At 63.8% G+C, this 15,623-nt stretch overlaps 3 protein-coding genes across 5 annotated transcripts in view; 1 reads left to right on the top strand and 2 right to left on the bottom strand.

Annotated features, from left to right (window-relative positions):
• The window catches only part of CHLRE_02g074800v5 (uncharacterized protein), a 15,023-nt gene extending 11,404 nt beyond the window's left edge, over positions 1-3,619 (bottom strand). For both annotated transcript variants that reach the window (XM_043059124.1, XM_043059123.1), the window contains exons 1-9: positions 2,792-3,619; positions 2,608-2,700; positions 2,051-2,391; positions 1,817-1,867; positions 1,528-1,550; positions 1,156-1,240; positions 785-1,003; positions 576-604; positions 45-393 (exon numbers count right to left, since the gene is read on the bottom strand). In XM_043059124.1, coding sequence (XP_042926758.1) covers positions 45-393; positions 576-604; positions 785-1,003; positions 1,156-1,240; positions 1,528-1,550; positions 1,817-1,867; positions 2,051-2,391; positions 2,608-2,700; positions 2,792-2,843 — 1,242 coding nt within the window. In that variant the 5' untranslated portion in view covers positions 2,844-3,619. The remainder of the gene's footprint in view (positions 1-44; positions 394-575; positions 605-784; positions 1,004-1,155; positions 1,241-1,527; positions 1,551-1,816; positions 1,868-2,050; positions 2,392-2,607; positions 2,701-2,791) is intronic.
• A 1,098-nt stretch (positions 3,620-4,717) lies between these two features.
• CHLRE_02g074758v5 (uncharacterized protein) lies at positions 4,718-13,779 on the bottom strand. 2 transcript variants are annotated; one of them, XM_043059122.1, is made up of 13 exons: positions 13,621-13,779; positions 13,425-13,459; positions 13,214-13,372; positions 12,735-13,000; positions 12,021-12,435; positions 10,236-11,931; positions 9,664-10,067; positions 8,257-9,498; positions 8,049-8,111; positions 7,498-7,680; positions 7,315-7,366; positions 6,545-7,089; positions 4,718-6,431 (listed from the first exon to the last, which is right to left on the bottom strand). In XM_043059122.1, the coding sequence occupies exons 1-13, from the start codon at positions 13,676-13,678 to the stop codon at positions 6,168-6,170; spliced, it is 5,382 nt and encodes a 1,793-aa protein (XP_042926756.1). In that variant the 5' UTR covers positions 13,679-13,779; the 3' UTR covers positions 4,718-6,167. The 2 variants fall into 2 exon arrangements, with proteins under 2 accessions (XP_042926756.1, XP_042926755.1); XM_043059121.1 differs by having other exon boundaries at positions 4,882-6,431.
• Positions 13,780-13,879: 100 nt separating this feature from the next.
• Positions 13,880-15,579, top strand: CHLRE_02g074737v5 (uncharacterized protein). The gene has a single exon (XM_043059120.1). It carries the CDS (start codon positions 14,553-14,555, stop codon positions 15,054-15,056), a length of 504 nt encoding a protein of 167 aa, XP_042926754.1. The 5' UTR covers positions 13,880-14,552; the 3' UTR covers positions 15,057-15,579.
• Positions 15,580-15,623: the final 44 nt, after the last annotated feature.

Raw genomic sequence — 15,623 nt, 5'->3', positions numbered from 1 at the left:
GCACGCACGCACACGCACGCACGCACATGCACGCACGCACCCACCATGCCTTGCTCCAGCGCATCCAGGATGTCCAGGTAGCGCGAGGGGTCGCTCGAGAACAGCCGCTGCAGCCAGTTGACATCAGCCCCTACCGCCGCCGCCCCCGCCGCTCCTGCTCCTACACCCGCGGCCAACGCCGCCGAAGATGACTGCTGCCGGCGCGGCGACTGCAGCAGGGCATCAGTAAAGGCAGCCGCGGCCGCGGCGGTGGGCGACGCAACATCGGCGGTCCCTGGGGCGGTGGTGGTGGTGGTGGCGGTGTCCAGGGCCGTGTCCAGGGGCGTGGGCGCATCCAGTCCCGCCACGTAGCCCATGAAGGCCACACTGGCGCGGTTCTGGTGCAGCACTCGCCTGCGTCAGCAGGGCGAAAGGCACGGCCCTGGTGGTTAGCGGAATAGCAACGCGTTCTGTGATGTTTCCCCTCAACACACGCAAACAAAGGGCACCAGCCAGCACAGAGCCTGTCAATCGCATCGTCGCCCACTGCGTACGGAAGCCCACAGGCCCATGCGCAGCTGCAGGGACTCACTCACCCGCTAATGTCAAACATGTGGACAATTGACTGCGGGTGGGGGCATACGAGTACACACGCACGGGAGCATAGCAAGTCACAGGCATGAGGCGGGCGCGGCAGCGCTTGCAAGTGGCGGTGAGCCTGTGCAGCTACTGCGAACAAATGCTGCCTCGCATGCCCCAGGCCGCCCAAACGGCCAGAAGAAAAGTGTGTCCACAGCCCTCTCACCGGGATGTTGCTGATGATGGCGTAGTCGCGCTGCAGCCGTGACGCCAGCGCCTTCATCTCGTACGGCACATCCAGCTCCAGGATCATGGCCGCCATCAGGCAGGAGCAGCCCAGGCCGGAGGAGGGGTCGCCAGCAGCGGCCGCCGCAGCCATGCCGCCGCCCTGCCCCGCCGCGTGCGGGCCAGCCGCGGAGCCACGCCGGTACAGGAAAGGCGTGACCTGTGCTTGTGTGTGCGGATGATGAGAGGCACGCACAGACGGGCAGGCGCCGTTGTCAGTACCACACACGAGGGGTTCAGCAGTGGACGCTCTGCATTCAGTGGGTGCTGTGATTTGCGGCGGTCCGCCGTACGTCACCCGCGACACCTCACCCTGAGGGACAGGTAGAAGCGGTTCGCTCCAAAGTCACCCGGCACAAAGTGGCTGACCGTCGTCAGGGAGCCGTGCAGCAACCGCCTGTGTGCAGTGGACAGACCAGGGGGCGGGGGGGCACACACACGACACCGTCATCCGGGCCGCCGTCCCTGCGTGCCGGCCACGTCACGTGGACCACGGCTCGCGCACTCACCCGGCCAGTACCGGCTGTGAGGTGACCGGCCTCATAAGCCCACTGCTCTTGCGCACCGGCCGGCCTATTGCCGCGCGGGCGTCTCATGCAGTGTGCGATCGTGTGACCCAGCAGCCCCTGCACACCCCTCATCGCCCGTGGTTGCGCTCAGAGCATGAAGCCACCAGCCACGTACTCTGAGACATCATGCAGGAGGGCCTGTAGGCGAATGTACGCGGTGGAAGTGAGGGAGATGTTCATGAGCTCGCTAGCACACACAGTCCGCACCGGTAATCCGCGGCCGTAATTCTGCATCGCATACACTGTCCTACGCGTAATGTTTTCCTTGTGCTCTTTAACACAGTCCGCACATGAGCTAGCACACGCAGCCCCGCCCCATGCCGCCTGACCCAGTTCGGCCGCTCGTGCTCCGACTCCCGCCCGCCGACTCCCGGCACTGCTTGCAGGCCCTGGTGCGCGCTCACCTTGAGGCTGGGGTCCTTGATGCACTGCCGCGCCAGGAAGCACAGGATGTCCTGAGGGCGCGTCCGGGGGGCCAGGGCGCCAGGTGGGCCAGGGCCGCGTTAGCACCCTGGTGATGAGCACTGCAGATCGGAGATCGCTCAACTGCCCACCCCCCGCACCGGGACCATCCCGGCCCTGATGCAGCCTGCTTCCTTCGCCCACCGGCACTACCCAGCCCAACCCCTCCGCCCCACCTGCTCGTCCTTGAGCTGCAGCGCGCCCACCGCCGCCGCATTGGTGAGCACGCAGCCCACCGAGATGCCGCCGCCGCCGCCCTGCTCGCCAGCAAACACCAGCCGCATGCGGCCATCCTCGCTGCTCTGGCGTAGCGCAAGACACACGTCCAGGGCCGAGGCGGTGCGAACAGCGATGCTGTAGCTGCTGCTGCTGTGCAGGGCGGTGTCGGTGGTGAGAGAGTCCTCCGCGCCGTCGGTTTGGGGCAAGGCGCTCAGGCAGAGCACGGCGATGGGCTGTTGCGCGTCCGCAAGCGCCGCGGCTAGAGTGGGCAGGTCCAGTATTGTAAGGCCCGTATTGCCTGCGTGCCAGACGCATACACAAGGAAGAGGGGGAGTGGAAGTCGTGCGGCTGCGCGCTGTGTGCGGCGAGCACGACGTGCGGTCGCTGCCTCGCGTCCCGCGTGGGCTTAGTGGTCCACTGCTTAATACCAAGAACAGCATGCCGCAGCATGCCGCATTGCCGCGCTCGCGCCAGGAAGTAAGCACAAACCATAATAATGCGCCGAGTGGCATACCATGGCGCGATAACAGGCGCTGCAAGTCCAACGATGCGTTCGGGCGGGCGACCTTGCTCCTTGCAGTCCGTCGCGACTCTCCCTTATTTAACCCTGTAGATCAGGTATTGCATAACAATAAAATTGCTGTGTGTACACACTTGCTAGAAGGTGAGCAGCCTCAATCCGTCCTGATGCAACCCACCGTCTTTGGTGGCGCTGTTCCTACCAAAGCAGGTGCTTATGCGATTGCCCATATTAGCCCTTGTAGGCGGCTTGCCCTATCTCCGGGCGGGAGTTTGGTCGGCGAAACCGACTCTGTCAAGTTGACGACTCGGCGACCAGTTCAGCACAATACTGCATGCTATGTGATGCCAACAGGCAGCTGGTGGCATTATTTGCGGTCAAAGCTCATCAATGGAGCACAGCGGGCGCATGACATTGAAACCTGCGCAGTTCTCAGGAGTTTAGGAGCAGATATTGCAGGTCCTGCTTATTGTCACGTTTATGTGACACTGGGCTCCAGCAAATGTATGGCCCTTGCCACACGCCTCGAAACCATGGGATCGGCCGTACATGCAGTTTCTGCAGTTTCTGATAATGTCTGGCAACAATTAGTTATGTCTAGTTTCACAGCATGCTAAGTGGTTTTGATGGCGCTTTGGGAGGTTCTGAAGGGTGCATTTGGGCCGCTGCTGCCGATTTGCTGCGTAATAAACGCTGTAATTAGCGCAGTGCCAGCAGTATTTAGTTCTCCAAACTTGGGTTCGTAGTCTGGGTGCATTAGGCAATCGGGCGGTTTCGATTACATGTCCGTGGCCTCTTCATCTGGAGCTGGGCTGGGCTATAAATATATGCTCGTTTAAGCGATCACGGCCTCCCATAGCCTTCCGATGGGCTTTTATTTGCCCCGGTTTCTAACTGTAAAGGCCCCCCATTCCCCGTCCATCCCGCGTGTGGCGCCTCAGCGGCTGGCGCCTTGTAGGGGCCTTCCGCAGCTCTCCGGTCCTTTGGACACGCCAGCTTATAAGTTAATGGCTTCACCTTGTGCCCAGCTTGACACTGCTCTATTTGTTTATCGTTTACTGTAGATAGGCAGGGCGTCAGCCAGGTTGCTGTGTGCGGTGTGCTGGTAGTCACGACCTGCCCTGCGTTCTTTCTTCCTGCCTGCCCAGGGAGGGAGTTAGAAAGCTCTGGTACTTACCTCACGCTCAATAGTACAGAGCTTTGGGCCGCCAAAGTTGGGTGGTCGGTCGTCGTCCCGGGGGGTCCGCCGGGTTTCGGGAGCCCATCCTGGCGGATTTCGGGAAGCGCCCCACAAGCAGAACTAGGGCCCAAACGCAGCAGTACGAGGCTCATATGTGTTCGTAATGCCGTAATAAGCACAAAGCATAACAAAGCGTGGGAAGGCTACGTTGCGCGTCCGGGCGTGGACATGTCGGCACATGTCCCCACATTCGACACATGCGCACTGCCACGGCTGGGCTCTCTAGCACTGGTGCGCATGAATTTACGTCTAACAAGGCTGCCGATGCACACTGTCCAACCGTCACACGGCAGAGAGGTGAGCGCCGTGTGGGCTGGGTCGAGGGGATTTCAATGGATAGGATCCCGCGCGTGACCGAAGTCTCAGAACAGGACCGCTGATGGCACAGCCTGATAGTGCTCGTCAAGAGGAGTCGATTGGCACCACTTTGGTATTAAATGGAGGGTTTTAACCCCTACGCAACAAGGTTTTGTCCGTGGGGGGGTCGGTCGTCCCCTCAAGGGGGGTCCCGGGGGATTTCGGGGCATGGGGTCTGGCACTTTGTTTCCTACCCCTCCCCTAACCTGCCCTCCTTAAGCAGCATACACTCCTGGCCGTTAGTTGGTCACAATTGATCTCGTGCAGGCGGGCCTTAAGCATGGCCGTATGGCCTTGCGTATGGCGCTTTCACAGGCGGTCTCAGCAATACGGATGGTTCATTGGTTCATAAGGCGGGACGGTTGGACGGTTTGGCGAGCGTCGAGCTCACAGTCATGCAGTCAGGGTATGCAGTTGTGCCCTTTTTGCTGCACCACGCTACTGTACTGTGGCTATACGGTATAGTGTGCCGTGTACGCAGGCGACACGCCGAGCTTGGTTCAGCCCAGCCGGGGAGTGTACCGTAACCAGCCGCACGAGGTGCATATTGTCCCAGATGCGCCGGTGGCGCCCAGGTGTACCTACAAGCCTGTGCTCCGTCGCCACACACGTCATAAACGCCCAACAGGGCTGGCTTGCTACGTACGGCGGCAGGGGAGATTTGTCTGCAGTGGTCCCCGTCAGGACCTGTTTGTGTTGCCTGCGCCCCATGACGGCTGTCACTCCTAGCCAGGTGATCCACAAGCACGGCCTTGCAGGACAGAGCTCATCCATGCACAACAGTGACCAGCCCCGCCGGCGCGGCAGAGGGTGAATGCGTGATGTGATGGGCCACAAGGACGAACGGCTTGCCCCACCTTTACTCGCTATACGCTAGGCCCAAAGCATCCAGGGGCCGGCGCTTTCACACACAAGCAATGTGCATCGATGCGATTCCTGCAATCCTGCCATATATATCCACTTGCCTATATTACACCCATCGCCACTACATTGCCCTAGCAAGCAACTCTTCAAGCAATTGGCAGCATTCAGTACCCTTCCTCAATTGTGGCATGCTTGCGAAATCTAGATAGGGTACCATACATCAAGTGCCCCTGCCCACTGCACTAGCTAATCTGCATCCCCGAACACATGTTGCTCCAGAGGGACCCAGCGTTCCAACCGCCTACAAAATGCGCTCTGCCAAACCGCCGCGCAACACCCCATCCATAATTCATGCGGCAGCACTGCCGGGCGGCCCGCGCCAACGGGCAGGACTGGGTTGGCAGCAGTGCACATGTGTTTGTGTATGCGTGTAAGTGCATGCGTGCGTATAGACACGTTGATAACCACTTGTACCCAGTCCGTGTCGTGTTCAAGTGCCCAATAGTACGATGCTAGCGCGTCCTGTAGTTGCACTGCGCTGAAGCATACCGTATGATGTCACCCACTACTGGTGTTGCCCCCGGTCCCAAGCCAAGGCTGGCCCCAACCCAGCTATCCCCTTGCTTAGTAACACATCAGCACTCATAGGCCCAGCCTACACATGCGTCAACTGCATGGTGGCGTCATAGGTACAGCTCATGAATGCGTGGAGGGCGGCCATCGCCGCTTGACCACCTATACGAGACACGCGCGGTCTTTAAGACACCGTCCTTCCCAATGAGGCCCCGACGCATCAAGGCGCACGGGCAATGTGCCTCAACAGCAACCATACCACAAGGGCTCTCTGAAGGGGCTGTTCACAACAAGTGAAGTGACTGGCGGTACCGTAATTAGCGTATTGCAGTCCTGGAGCGCGCATATAGCTTGAGCGAGTTTGGTCCAGCACAGATAATGAGCGGTAACCGCCTGCATTGCTTGTGTATGTTAGGAGTTCCGTCCTCTAACTCGCTTGCCACGCATGGCACCACTGTTTGTGCGGCACAGATATGCCATCCAGTGTTTCTATTTCCAGGTGCGCTTGCCACACACCAGCTCAGCCGTGCGTATCAAACAGTGCCGTGGACGCAGAACGATACATGAATCCGCCCGCCCTGGCGGAATTTGGCTGCGTCAAGGTGCCTCCTGATGCTGCCGCCGTGGTGGTGGTCAAATGCCGCAGCCGGGCGGCGCTGGGCGGCGATGCGTGAGTGTTGGTGGTGATGAGGGGCCCCAGGGCCGCCAGGTGGCTGATGGTGCCGAGCAGCATGGCCCGCTGCTGCTTGTCGCGGCGCTGCTTGGCCGCCACAGACCACGTGAACTGCATGTGAGGGAGGGAGGACGGGGTAGGACAGGTCAGGCCCAGGGACACTTTGTAGACGTGCAGCATGTGGTGTCGGAGGGAGGGATGGCTGATGGGCCCGGAGTGCTCACCGTGTCCATGCGCCCCTTGCCCTTGACGTCCACGCCGCCGGTGGGCGCCCAGCCCTCCTCGTCCTCCTCGGGCGGCAGCAGGGCGCGTGTGGCGGCTGACACGTGGATCACACCCGGCCGCCCCGTGCTCTCCATGCGGCTGGCGGTGTTGACCGTGTCGCCAAACAGGCAGAAGCGAGGCATCTTGTGCCCAACCACACCACTAGTCGCCGAGCCACTGTGGATGCCCACACGCATTTTGACCGGCTCGCCAGTGTTTGGCAACAGCACTTTGGCTGCCTCTTCCAGCATGGCCCGTGCAAACGCCACGACACGCATGGCGTGCAGTGGGTCCACATCGCCCTGCCCGCGCACCGCGCGCCCATAGCCGTCCTCATCGCGCGCCACCAGCCCGCCCGCCACCATGTAGCAGTCGCCGATGGTCTCCACCTTGTACACGCCGTACACGTCTGTCAGGCTGTCGAAGCGCGTGTACAGGTCGTTCAGGAAGGTCATGACGGTGGCTGCCGGCACCTCCTTGGACATGTCCGTAAAGCCCTTGATGTCTGAGGGCGGCGGGAGGGCGTGTGTGTGAGAGAGGGAGTGGAAACGTGTGTGTGTGTGTGTGTGTGTGTGTGTGTGTGTGTGTGTCGGGCATGCGGGGCAAATTGGCCGATGGGTGGACTTATGTGGGAGGCAGGCAAGCATGCCGACGCGGCCTCCGGCAGCTCGAGTGCCAGCCTGGCCTAGCCTGGCCTGCCCCTTCCCTGCGCCATTCAGGCCTTGCTCACCCGCAAAGAGCACGGTAATGCACTCGTGTGAGGTGGCCAAGGCCGCCGGGTCCTGCGCACACAACGGGGACAGCATTGTGCTTACAAAGCCGGATGCAAGAGCAAGGGGTGGAACCCAGGCCGGCGCATGGCTGCAGACGTGACCACATGCGCACACATGCCCAACTCCCCGCACGGCCTCACCTGGATGTGCGCCAGCAGCTGCAGCCCGTTGCGCTCCAGCTCGGCCTCATTGCGGCGGCGCTGCGTCATATGGCGCACCACGTGGGAGGGGAATATGTCCGCGAGCAGGCGGTGCTCGGCCTCCAGCACGCGGGCCAGGACCTCCTCGGCGCGCACCTTGCTGGTCACGTCCGTCTGGATCACCTGGAGGGAGCGGGAGCGGCAAATGCACACGGATGGCGGCGGCCAATGAGCGAGCCGGTGGCATGCCATGCCCGTACATAACGACTCGAAACCAGCTTGTGCTCAATCATCACATGTGTACCTAGACTGCAGCTGATGCCGGGCATGAACACCAGGCCAGCGTTAGCTCCCCGTCCCAACCCGCTCCCACCCGTTCGCGTCCCACATCCTTAAAGACCGATGTCTGTCAGATACGTGCATTGTCGACCCGCACATGGATGACCACCAGCGGGGACCCGAGAGGCAGATAAAGGCACTGTCCCAATCTCTCGTCCCGAGCCGCGGCCCCGCCCAGCTGGCCCGACTGCGCACTGCCGCCGCCCACGCACCAAGATCAGCGGCTCGCTTGTGTTGTTGGAGCTCATCGGGTCGAAACAGGGCTTCACGTGGACCTAGTGGACGTGAAATGCGGGAATGGATTGGTAGCCGTGATGTATTTCAAGTTTTGCTACCTTGTAGCAAGCAAGCGTAGGTGCAGCATTCACCAGTTGCGGCGGTGAGCTTCTCAACATGCAACCCGGCTGCCCATCGCCACACCTCATGCCAGCGGAAGGCGTCTGTGGACGTCTGCTCTGTGCCCGTCGACATCTGCTGCGTCTGCGTCTGCGTCTGCGTCTGCGTCTGCGTCTGCGTCTGCATCTGCGTCTGCAGTGCGCCCTGCTGCTGGCGCCCAGGCGGACCAGCAGGCACTGCCGCGGCCATTGCGTCAGCAGCAGTGCCAGCAGTAGGGTTGTACATGGCGTTCACACCGTTGGCGAGCGCGAGCCCTGCCGCTGCCACCGCGGCGGAGCTTGCCGCGACGCTGCCGGATTCGGCGCTGGCAGCCCCGCCGGGCCGGTGCCACGCCTCCGCCGGGGCGTTGCCATGTGAGTCCAGCAGCTGGTGTGCGGTGCTAGGCGTGGTGGGTCTGGCTGCCACTGGGTCAGTGAGTGCCGTGCTGGCCGGGTGCACACTAGGCAGTATGCCTGGCATACTGGCTCGTACAAAATACGCCGAGGACCGGGCCGAGTTCATGCGACCGCCGTGCACACTGCCGTCGCCGTATGCACGACCGCTGGCCTTGTTTGGGCTGGGCAGCGCTATGGCTGTCATGCCGCCGCCGCCGCCGCCGGCACCGCCGCCGCGGCTCAGGCCGCGCAGCACTGCGTGCAGCCGCCGGCCCTGCTCCTGGCTGTGCAGGTGCAGGTAGGTGGTGGAGGCGGATGTGCAGCGTGCGTGCGACGAACTGCGCGGCTGCCGCACCATGCTCTGTGAGAAGCCCTGAGCGGTTCCCAGCACTCCAGCAGCTGCGGCAGGGGACATAGGGCCACCGCCGCGGCTGTCGTGGAAGTCGGCCGACACGGCTGGCTGCGCCGCGGAGTGTTGGGCCGGCCAGTCGCCGGCGGACTGGCGAGCACGGCCTAGCAGGTCAGTGCTCGGCGGCGCTGCATCCATGCTAGGAGATAGTTCCAGTATGGGGGCGGACATCCGGCTGACGGCCGCAGAACTGACAGCAGCTGCCGCTGCCGCCACCGGCCGCACAAGTAATGGTGGCAGCGCAGGAAACCCCACCGGCGACGACGCAGATGTTGCGCTCGGCAGCACCAATGACGCCGCGGCTGCGGCTGCAACGATCTCAGCCGGCGTCATTCCAGCCATGGCCACCGGCGGCGCGGACGAGGCGCTCGGCGCTGCTGTTACTGCTGCTGTTGAGTCGAGGCGCGGCGATGTACAGTGTGGAGGGCCTGCAGCGCTGTCGGCGACAGACGCGCTGCCTGACCGCACGACGCATGCGGCACCCTGTGTTTGCACACACACGGGGCACAGGGCTCACGTGTGCTGGGCGGCTGGTGCGCGACGGCTGTGACGCGGCAGACAGGTGTGCTGCAACCCAGGCACCCAGCAGTCAAGTCCTCCACACCTGCTGGTTACCGGTACGACACATTGCGGCGAGTGACGACCCACCTGAGCTCCGTGGCCCGCAATGCGTGGCGCCGGGTTGCGCTGCTGCTGCTGCTGCTGCTGGCCACTCGCCATCTTGGGCAGCAGGAAGGACAGCTCCTCCAGCCCCTCATGCGCCTCCTCGTCAATGTACGTCAGACCACGGGGCCCGCCGCCACCAGCAGTTCCCGCGGGCAGTGACCCCGCCTGGCCGCCGGTGTTAGCGCGCGACAGCGGCAGGTGATGAGAGCCACCCTGGCCGCCGGTGGTGGCGCGCGACAGCGGCATGTGCAGCGAGCCGGTGCCGCCGGGTGTGTTGCTGCCGCGGGCGGCGCTGGCGCACAGCGTGTCGAAGTCAATGTTGAAGCCCGCGGTGCTGTTGCTGGGGCTGTGGCCGGCGGTGGCCAGGAGCAGCAGGTCGTCGCCGCCTGCACACGGCACACACCGGCAGTGCAAGGGTCCAGGGCAACCGTGCAACCGTCCGTCAGCCATGGGGAAAGCAAAGCACATGGGGGAAAGCGCGCTACGATTCAATATGATTCAAAGCTCGAGATCGCAGCGGCAGTTCTTCATACTCTTCAGCGGCACGTGCTCACCGTCTCGCTCGCTGGTGTCCCTTATGGGCGTGTCATCGGCCAGGGCTGCACGCGGGCCCACAGCCGCAGAGCCACCGCTGGTGCTGGTGTTGGCGGCTGCACTAGCCCCTGCGTTCGTTCGCCCACCAACAAGCACACTCTGCTGCTGCTGTTGCTGTTGCTGTTGCTGCTGCTGCTGCTGCTGCTGTTGCTGCTGCTCCTTCTCAACGACCAGGCTAGTCATAAGGCTGCTGGACGGCGACAGCAATGCTTCGGTCATGGGCGCCACCACTGCGCGCCGCACCCCAGGACCACGCAACCCATCGCCACCAGCGCCGCCGCTGTCGCCACGGCTGTCTTTATGTGGCCCGGCTCCCAACGTGGCCGCTGGCGCTGTGCTGCCGCTGCTGCACCACGCCAGACCCGCCACTGCGGCCGAGCCCAAGTGGTCCTGGCCAGCGCACGCCCCGGCGAGGCCCAGCGCCGCAGCCCGTCTGCTGCCTGACGACGGCGGCGAGGGCCGAAGCGGCGGAGCGCTCTGCGCTTCAGCCCGCCCCCGCACCTCCGGCGCCTGGCCATGATGCGCCTGGCCCTGCGCGAGCGCCAGCGCCGACAGCACGTCTGACGGGACCACCCCCAACTCCGTCGGCTCCAGCCGGACCGCCTCCACCGCAGGGGCCGCCGAGGCGGCGCCCGGCCACGACATGACGTACTGCGCCAGCATCCGGGCCCCGCCCGCAGCCGGCAGGCTGGCGGCGCGCGGGAAGGAGCCCATGGTCACGCTCCCCGCCGTCTCGCCGCTGGTGGCCGCATCGCCGCTGTGCCCGCCGGCAGCTGCCCTGCTGCCGGTGCAATCGGCGGTCAGCTGAGCCGGGGTGCCGCCTTGTGCACCCGAGGTCACAGAGATTGGTCCCACCGCGTCTCCCACGAGCACGGCAGCCACCGGCGGGAGCGGCAGCGCGGACGAGGACACAGTACGGCCAGGTGGGGCCGCAGGAGGCCCAGCAGCTGTGCTGCAGGGCGCCACTGCATCGCCGGCCATGGGAGCGGCGCCAGCGCAGGAGCCTTCGCGTCGTGCGGCCAGTGAGTCATCGCCGTGCAGGCACAGCATATCGCGCTGTGAGCCCGCAGCTGGGAGGACGCCAGCGCTGGACAGCGTTTGGTGCGTGCCCGTCCCTGTGCCTGTGCCTGTGGCTACGTCCGTGTCGCCGACGGCCCGCCGCTGCGCCCAGCCCGCAATCGCACTCAGGCCGGCGGTCGTGTTGGTGTCCGTGTTGCCAGCGGAGGCGCGTCCGGGGCCCCGGGGTGAGCCCATGGGGTCACTAAACAACGAACTAAGGTGATCGTTGTCGCTCGCCACCGTCACGGCCTCCACCCGTTTGCCTGCTGCCGAGGAAGCAGGCGACACGGGCGACTGCGGACGCAAGTGATTTGTCCAGCCTGCAGCAGCTGTTGCCAACTGCGGCGGCAGTGCAGCAAGCTGAGCCGTCGGATCTGAGCCCCCGCCAGTAGCCGCGTGTGGCTGCGCTGCTGCTCGTGCTCCTGCTCCTGCTCGTGCTCCTGCTGTTGCCGCAGTGGCGTTGTGCACTGCAGTAGCTGGTCCGCTCGTGCAGGCAGTGCTGGCGACAGGCATGTCGTGCGACGGCTCCGCGTTCGCGCTACGAAGCAAATCCGGGTCCCCTAGCCGAGCAGGCATGCGCACAAGGCCTCTCCACTCCTACAGCGAGCGATTGTACCAACAAGCAAAGTCAGTTCGTGGCGCCGTGCCTGGTGCATGCACCTGGTGCCCCCGGTGCCGCCACTCACCATGCCCTCCGCCACGGCCTGCAGGATCTCGTGCAGCTTGGTGGGGTCGTGCGCGAACAGCTGCTGTAGCCGGTTGGGGCCACCGCTGGCGTGCAAGCCGGCTGCTGATGCCCCCAGCGATGCCGTCAAGGACGCCTCCAGTCGTGCTTGCCACCCGGGACTCGCTGTGTTCCGGTCGCTTGCGCCTCCACCGGGGCCCACGCCCCATTCCGCCCCGCCCGCCCGGTCTGCGTATCTGTTGACGCCGGACGGGGAAGATGGAGGCGGCGGCTGGATCTGGCGCTTCTCCGCGCCCACTGGACCTGCCTTTGCCCGAGACGCGGCGGTTGCTGCCGCTGCTGCGGCGGCGTTCCTGTCCCGCCCCACCAGGTAGCCCAGGTAGGCCACCGAGGACCGGTTCTGATGCAGGATGCGCCTGCATTGATTTGGCCAGGCGTCAGCAGTGGCCAGGCGCCCGGGTACCGCCGCACGCCAGTCGCGATTGATAGGGCAGGGCACGTCTGACAGGTCGCGTGCATGTGTAGCTCCGTGCGCGCGCCTCCCAGTCCCAGTCCCAGTGCGCTGCAGCCCATCACGCACTGCAGCGCGGACCGGCACCTGGTAGCCCGCTGGCCGGCAGCATGCGGCGCCGGCGGGTGCGGGGCGACAGTTTCCTCCCGCTATCACTCCCGTTCCCACTCCCACTAGCGCTTCCGCTGTCCCAGTAGTCCTCACCCCTTGAGGTCGAACATGGTGACGATGGAGGGCACGTGGCTGGTGATCATGTAGTCGCGCTGCAGGCGGGCGGCCAAGTCGCGGCCCTCATACGGCACGTCTAGCTCCAGGATGAAGGCGGGGGTGCCGCCCGCCCGCGGCCCCGCCGGTTGCCGCGCTTGCTGCGGGCGAGCGGGCGGCGCTCGCGCTCCAGGGGCTTCCGTGCCGGTTTCAATGCCCGCCGCGCAGCCGCTTCCATTGCTGTCCTTTAAGAGGAACGGCGAGATCTGTGCAGTGAAATGGCGCGTCAGCCGGAGGTTTGACATGGATAGCGAGCGGCATACGCCGTGCAAGGCGTTTTGGGGGGGGGGGCGTGGGGGGGGGGGCGCCATGTAGTAGCTTGCTGCCAATGCAGCCACATTCTGAAAGCTCTGCCCTGCGCCGCCGCACGCCATACAGCCAGCCAACCCCTCACCTCCCCCACTGCCCCGCACACTCACACGCAGGCTGAGGAAGTAGCGGCCGCGCCCGAAGTCTCCCGGCACAAAGTGCGACACGGTGCTGAGCTGCCCCTGCAGCAGGCGGCGCACAATGTCCTGGAACAGCACGTGCAGCCCCGGGTCCTTGGCGAAGCTGCGAGCCAGGAAGTTCAGCACGTCCTGCGCGCACGGGGAATGATGCGGTGGGTGGGTCACAAGTTACGAGACATGCCGTCAGCATACCGTGTGTGGTGATCAGCAGCATGACTGCATGAGCCCACATGAACGGCCACATGGCAGACTCTGATGAAGCCACGGGACGATGCAAATTAATAGCGCCCGCCACCGCCACCGCCTGAGACCCTAGTGCAAGCCCCGTGCCGCGCCGCGCCGTACACCCTCCAGACTCTACACACCCTGTCACCCACCCTGCTCCTTAAACCCGATGTCGTGTGATGTCGTGTCTGTGGTTTGCCGCTGCTGCATACCCCCCCCCTGGGGGTGGCTCTGCTGTGTGTGCTGTGCTGAGCGGTAGGTTGTTGCCGGTGCCTGTCGGGTGACTCAGTGCGTGTGACTCAGCGTGTCAAACCCGGTCCTGCATGGGAGCCGCTACAGGCCCAGCGGGGGTATGCCGGGCCAGCGAGTCCCTGACTCGCTGGTTGTGTTGCCAACAGCGCAAGCTAGCAGACTGTGTATCAGACTGTGTCAACCAACCCATCGCGAGCATTAGCCTTGTCCGTTCCTTCGCTTCCCAAACGTTAGCATCCCACTACGTTAGACTGCGTCAGCCTGCCTCGCGCCAGCAGCAGCAGCCAGCCTCCGTGGCTGAATCGCTCATCATTGGTTGTCCCCGCGTCAGCGTCCAGACTTGATCACCCTGGTACGCGGCCGGGCATCGGGACATTGGTGGCCATACGGGGTCCCTACACTCTAGGACCGTATCCGGTACATGCAACACAACCCACAGTTGCTATTGGCGAACTCGGCGCTGCATCCCACTGCGCTCTCGCCCTTCTTCTCCGCGGCTACTTCTCACTGGACGATGTAACTCAACCCTTCTGAGGCAGCGTAGCTGAGGACTGAACTCTTGCGCCGCTGCTGCGCTTCCGACCGGCGATGTCTTTCCGCCGCGTTACATCTGGGTCTCAGTTGCCTCTCAGCACGTTATACACTACGGCATCCCAACGTAGCTCTATTTGCCGGCGCTCTGCGCGCCTGACGCCCAGCCGTCAATCGGAAATTGGACGCATTCGCTCCTCGCCTTCCGCTCTTCTGGACTCCTGTAACGGACACGCATTTCAGGCTCTTTCATATATCAGCAATTTGGCCTTCGGGAGCGGCCGTGTCACTCGGTTCCTGCATGGCCGACTTCGGCACGCGTCGCAGCCCCGCGTCAGCAGTTGCTCCGACTTCTCCCATCCCGCCTAGCCGCGCTGCTTCCCTCACAGCGCCGCCAGCGCCACTGCACCCAGCAGTACCGCCAACAGCAACTTCTTCGTCTTCCTGGACAGTCACCTGCTACTTCTCTTCTCGGTTGTTTCACCCTGGGTCAGCCAGCCTTAAGCCTCAGCGTACCTCGTCCCCATCGGCTTCCTCTACTCTGTGCCCCGGCGCACCACCACCCACGTGGAGCTCGCATCGCGCTAGCCAGAGCCTTAGCAGGACGACCCCAGTGCGCATCCTGGGGGGCCGACTTGGTGGCCGCTGCGGCATGGCCCGACTGGCGCCTGCAGGGCGGGGCATGCACCGCCGCTCGTGTGCCCGATACCCTGTATCTCGGGTGTCATTGCTGGATTGCAGTTGCAAGCAGCGTGCCGCTGCTCGCTTCACAGCGTGTTCTCATCAGCCATCCGCTTGGAGCTAGCTCGCAGTGGCTAGCGTGGAGGACTGACCTGACTAGTGACGCGTGTGCTATGCTAGTTTGGTTACAGTTTGTGTCTGTCGCGTGGCACGAACACTCTCGCATGTCATTCCGCATGATATGTGTGCTGTCTCTTGCTTTTGGTTCCCCTGTTTGCGTTCAGGGGGGGCACGCACTTGTCGCCACCGTGCTTGGGGGTTACGACTTCGCAGACTCTTCTCCTCGTCTCCTACAGTCGTGGGGGGGGGAACTGTGTGCCCGGTGGCGGAGGATTACCGGTTCGGTTGTAGCGCATGACAGCTGTCGGGTGCCAACGCGTACGTGGTTCGGCGCAACCTCCTAGGACCCCCGGTGCGGCATGCCGTGTGTGCTGAGGTGTCACCGTGTGGTTCGCCATCCCCGGCGGATGAGCCGCATGGGCCTCGCCTAGCCTATATGGTACTCAACAGCGACCTGGCTCGCTGGTTGAGTTACCAAAGGCGTAAGCCAACAGACTGACAATCACTCTGTGTTAACTCTTACCCACAAGCCATGTGAGCCGCCTCTGTCCGTTAAGCCTGCGTTAGCCTG

This window comes from Chlamydomonas reinhardtii, chromosome 2, assembly GCF_000002595.2.
Source record: "Chlamydomonas reinhardtii strain CC-503 cw92 mt+ chromosome 2, whole genome shotgun sequence".
NCBI classification, from domain to species: Eukaryota; Viridiplantae; Chlorophyta; class Chlorophyceae; order Chlamydomonadales; family Chlamydomonadaceae; genus Chlamydomonas; species Chlamydomonas reinhardtii.
Note: the sequence above shows the minus strand (reverse complement) of the source record. Positions and strands in the feature narration are given on the sequence as shown.

Coding starts and splice junctions, on each gene's coding strand:
- CHLRE_02g074758v5 (XM_043059122.1), bottom strand. CDS start 13,678: ATGCAGCAGCGGCAAACCACAGACACGACATCACACGACATCGGGTTT. Junction 13,373..13,424: donor CCACACACGGTATGCTGACG/GCATGTCTCGTA, acceptor CCGTGCGCGCAG/GACGTGCTGAACTTCCTGGC. Junction 7,681..8,048: donor CAAGCGAGCCGCTGATCTTG/GTGCGTGGGCGG, acceptor CGCTCCCTCCAG/GTGATCCAGACGGACGTGAC.
- CHLRE_02g074737v5 (XM_043059120.1), top strand. CDS start 14,553: ATGGCCGACTTCGGCACGCGTCGCAGCCCCGCGTCAGCAGTTGCTCCG.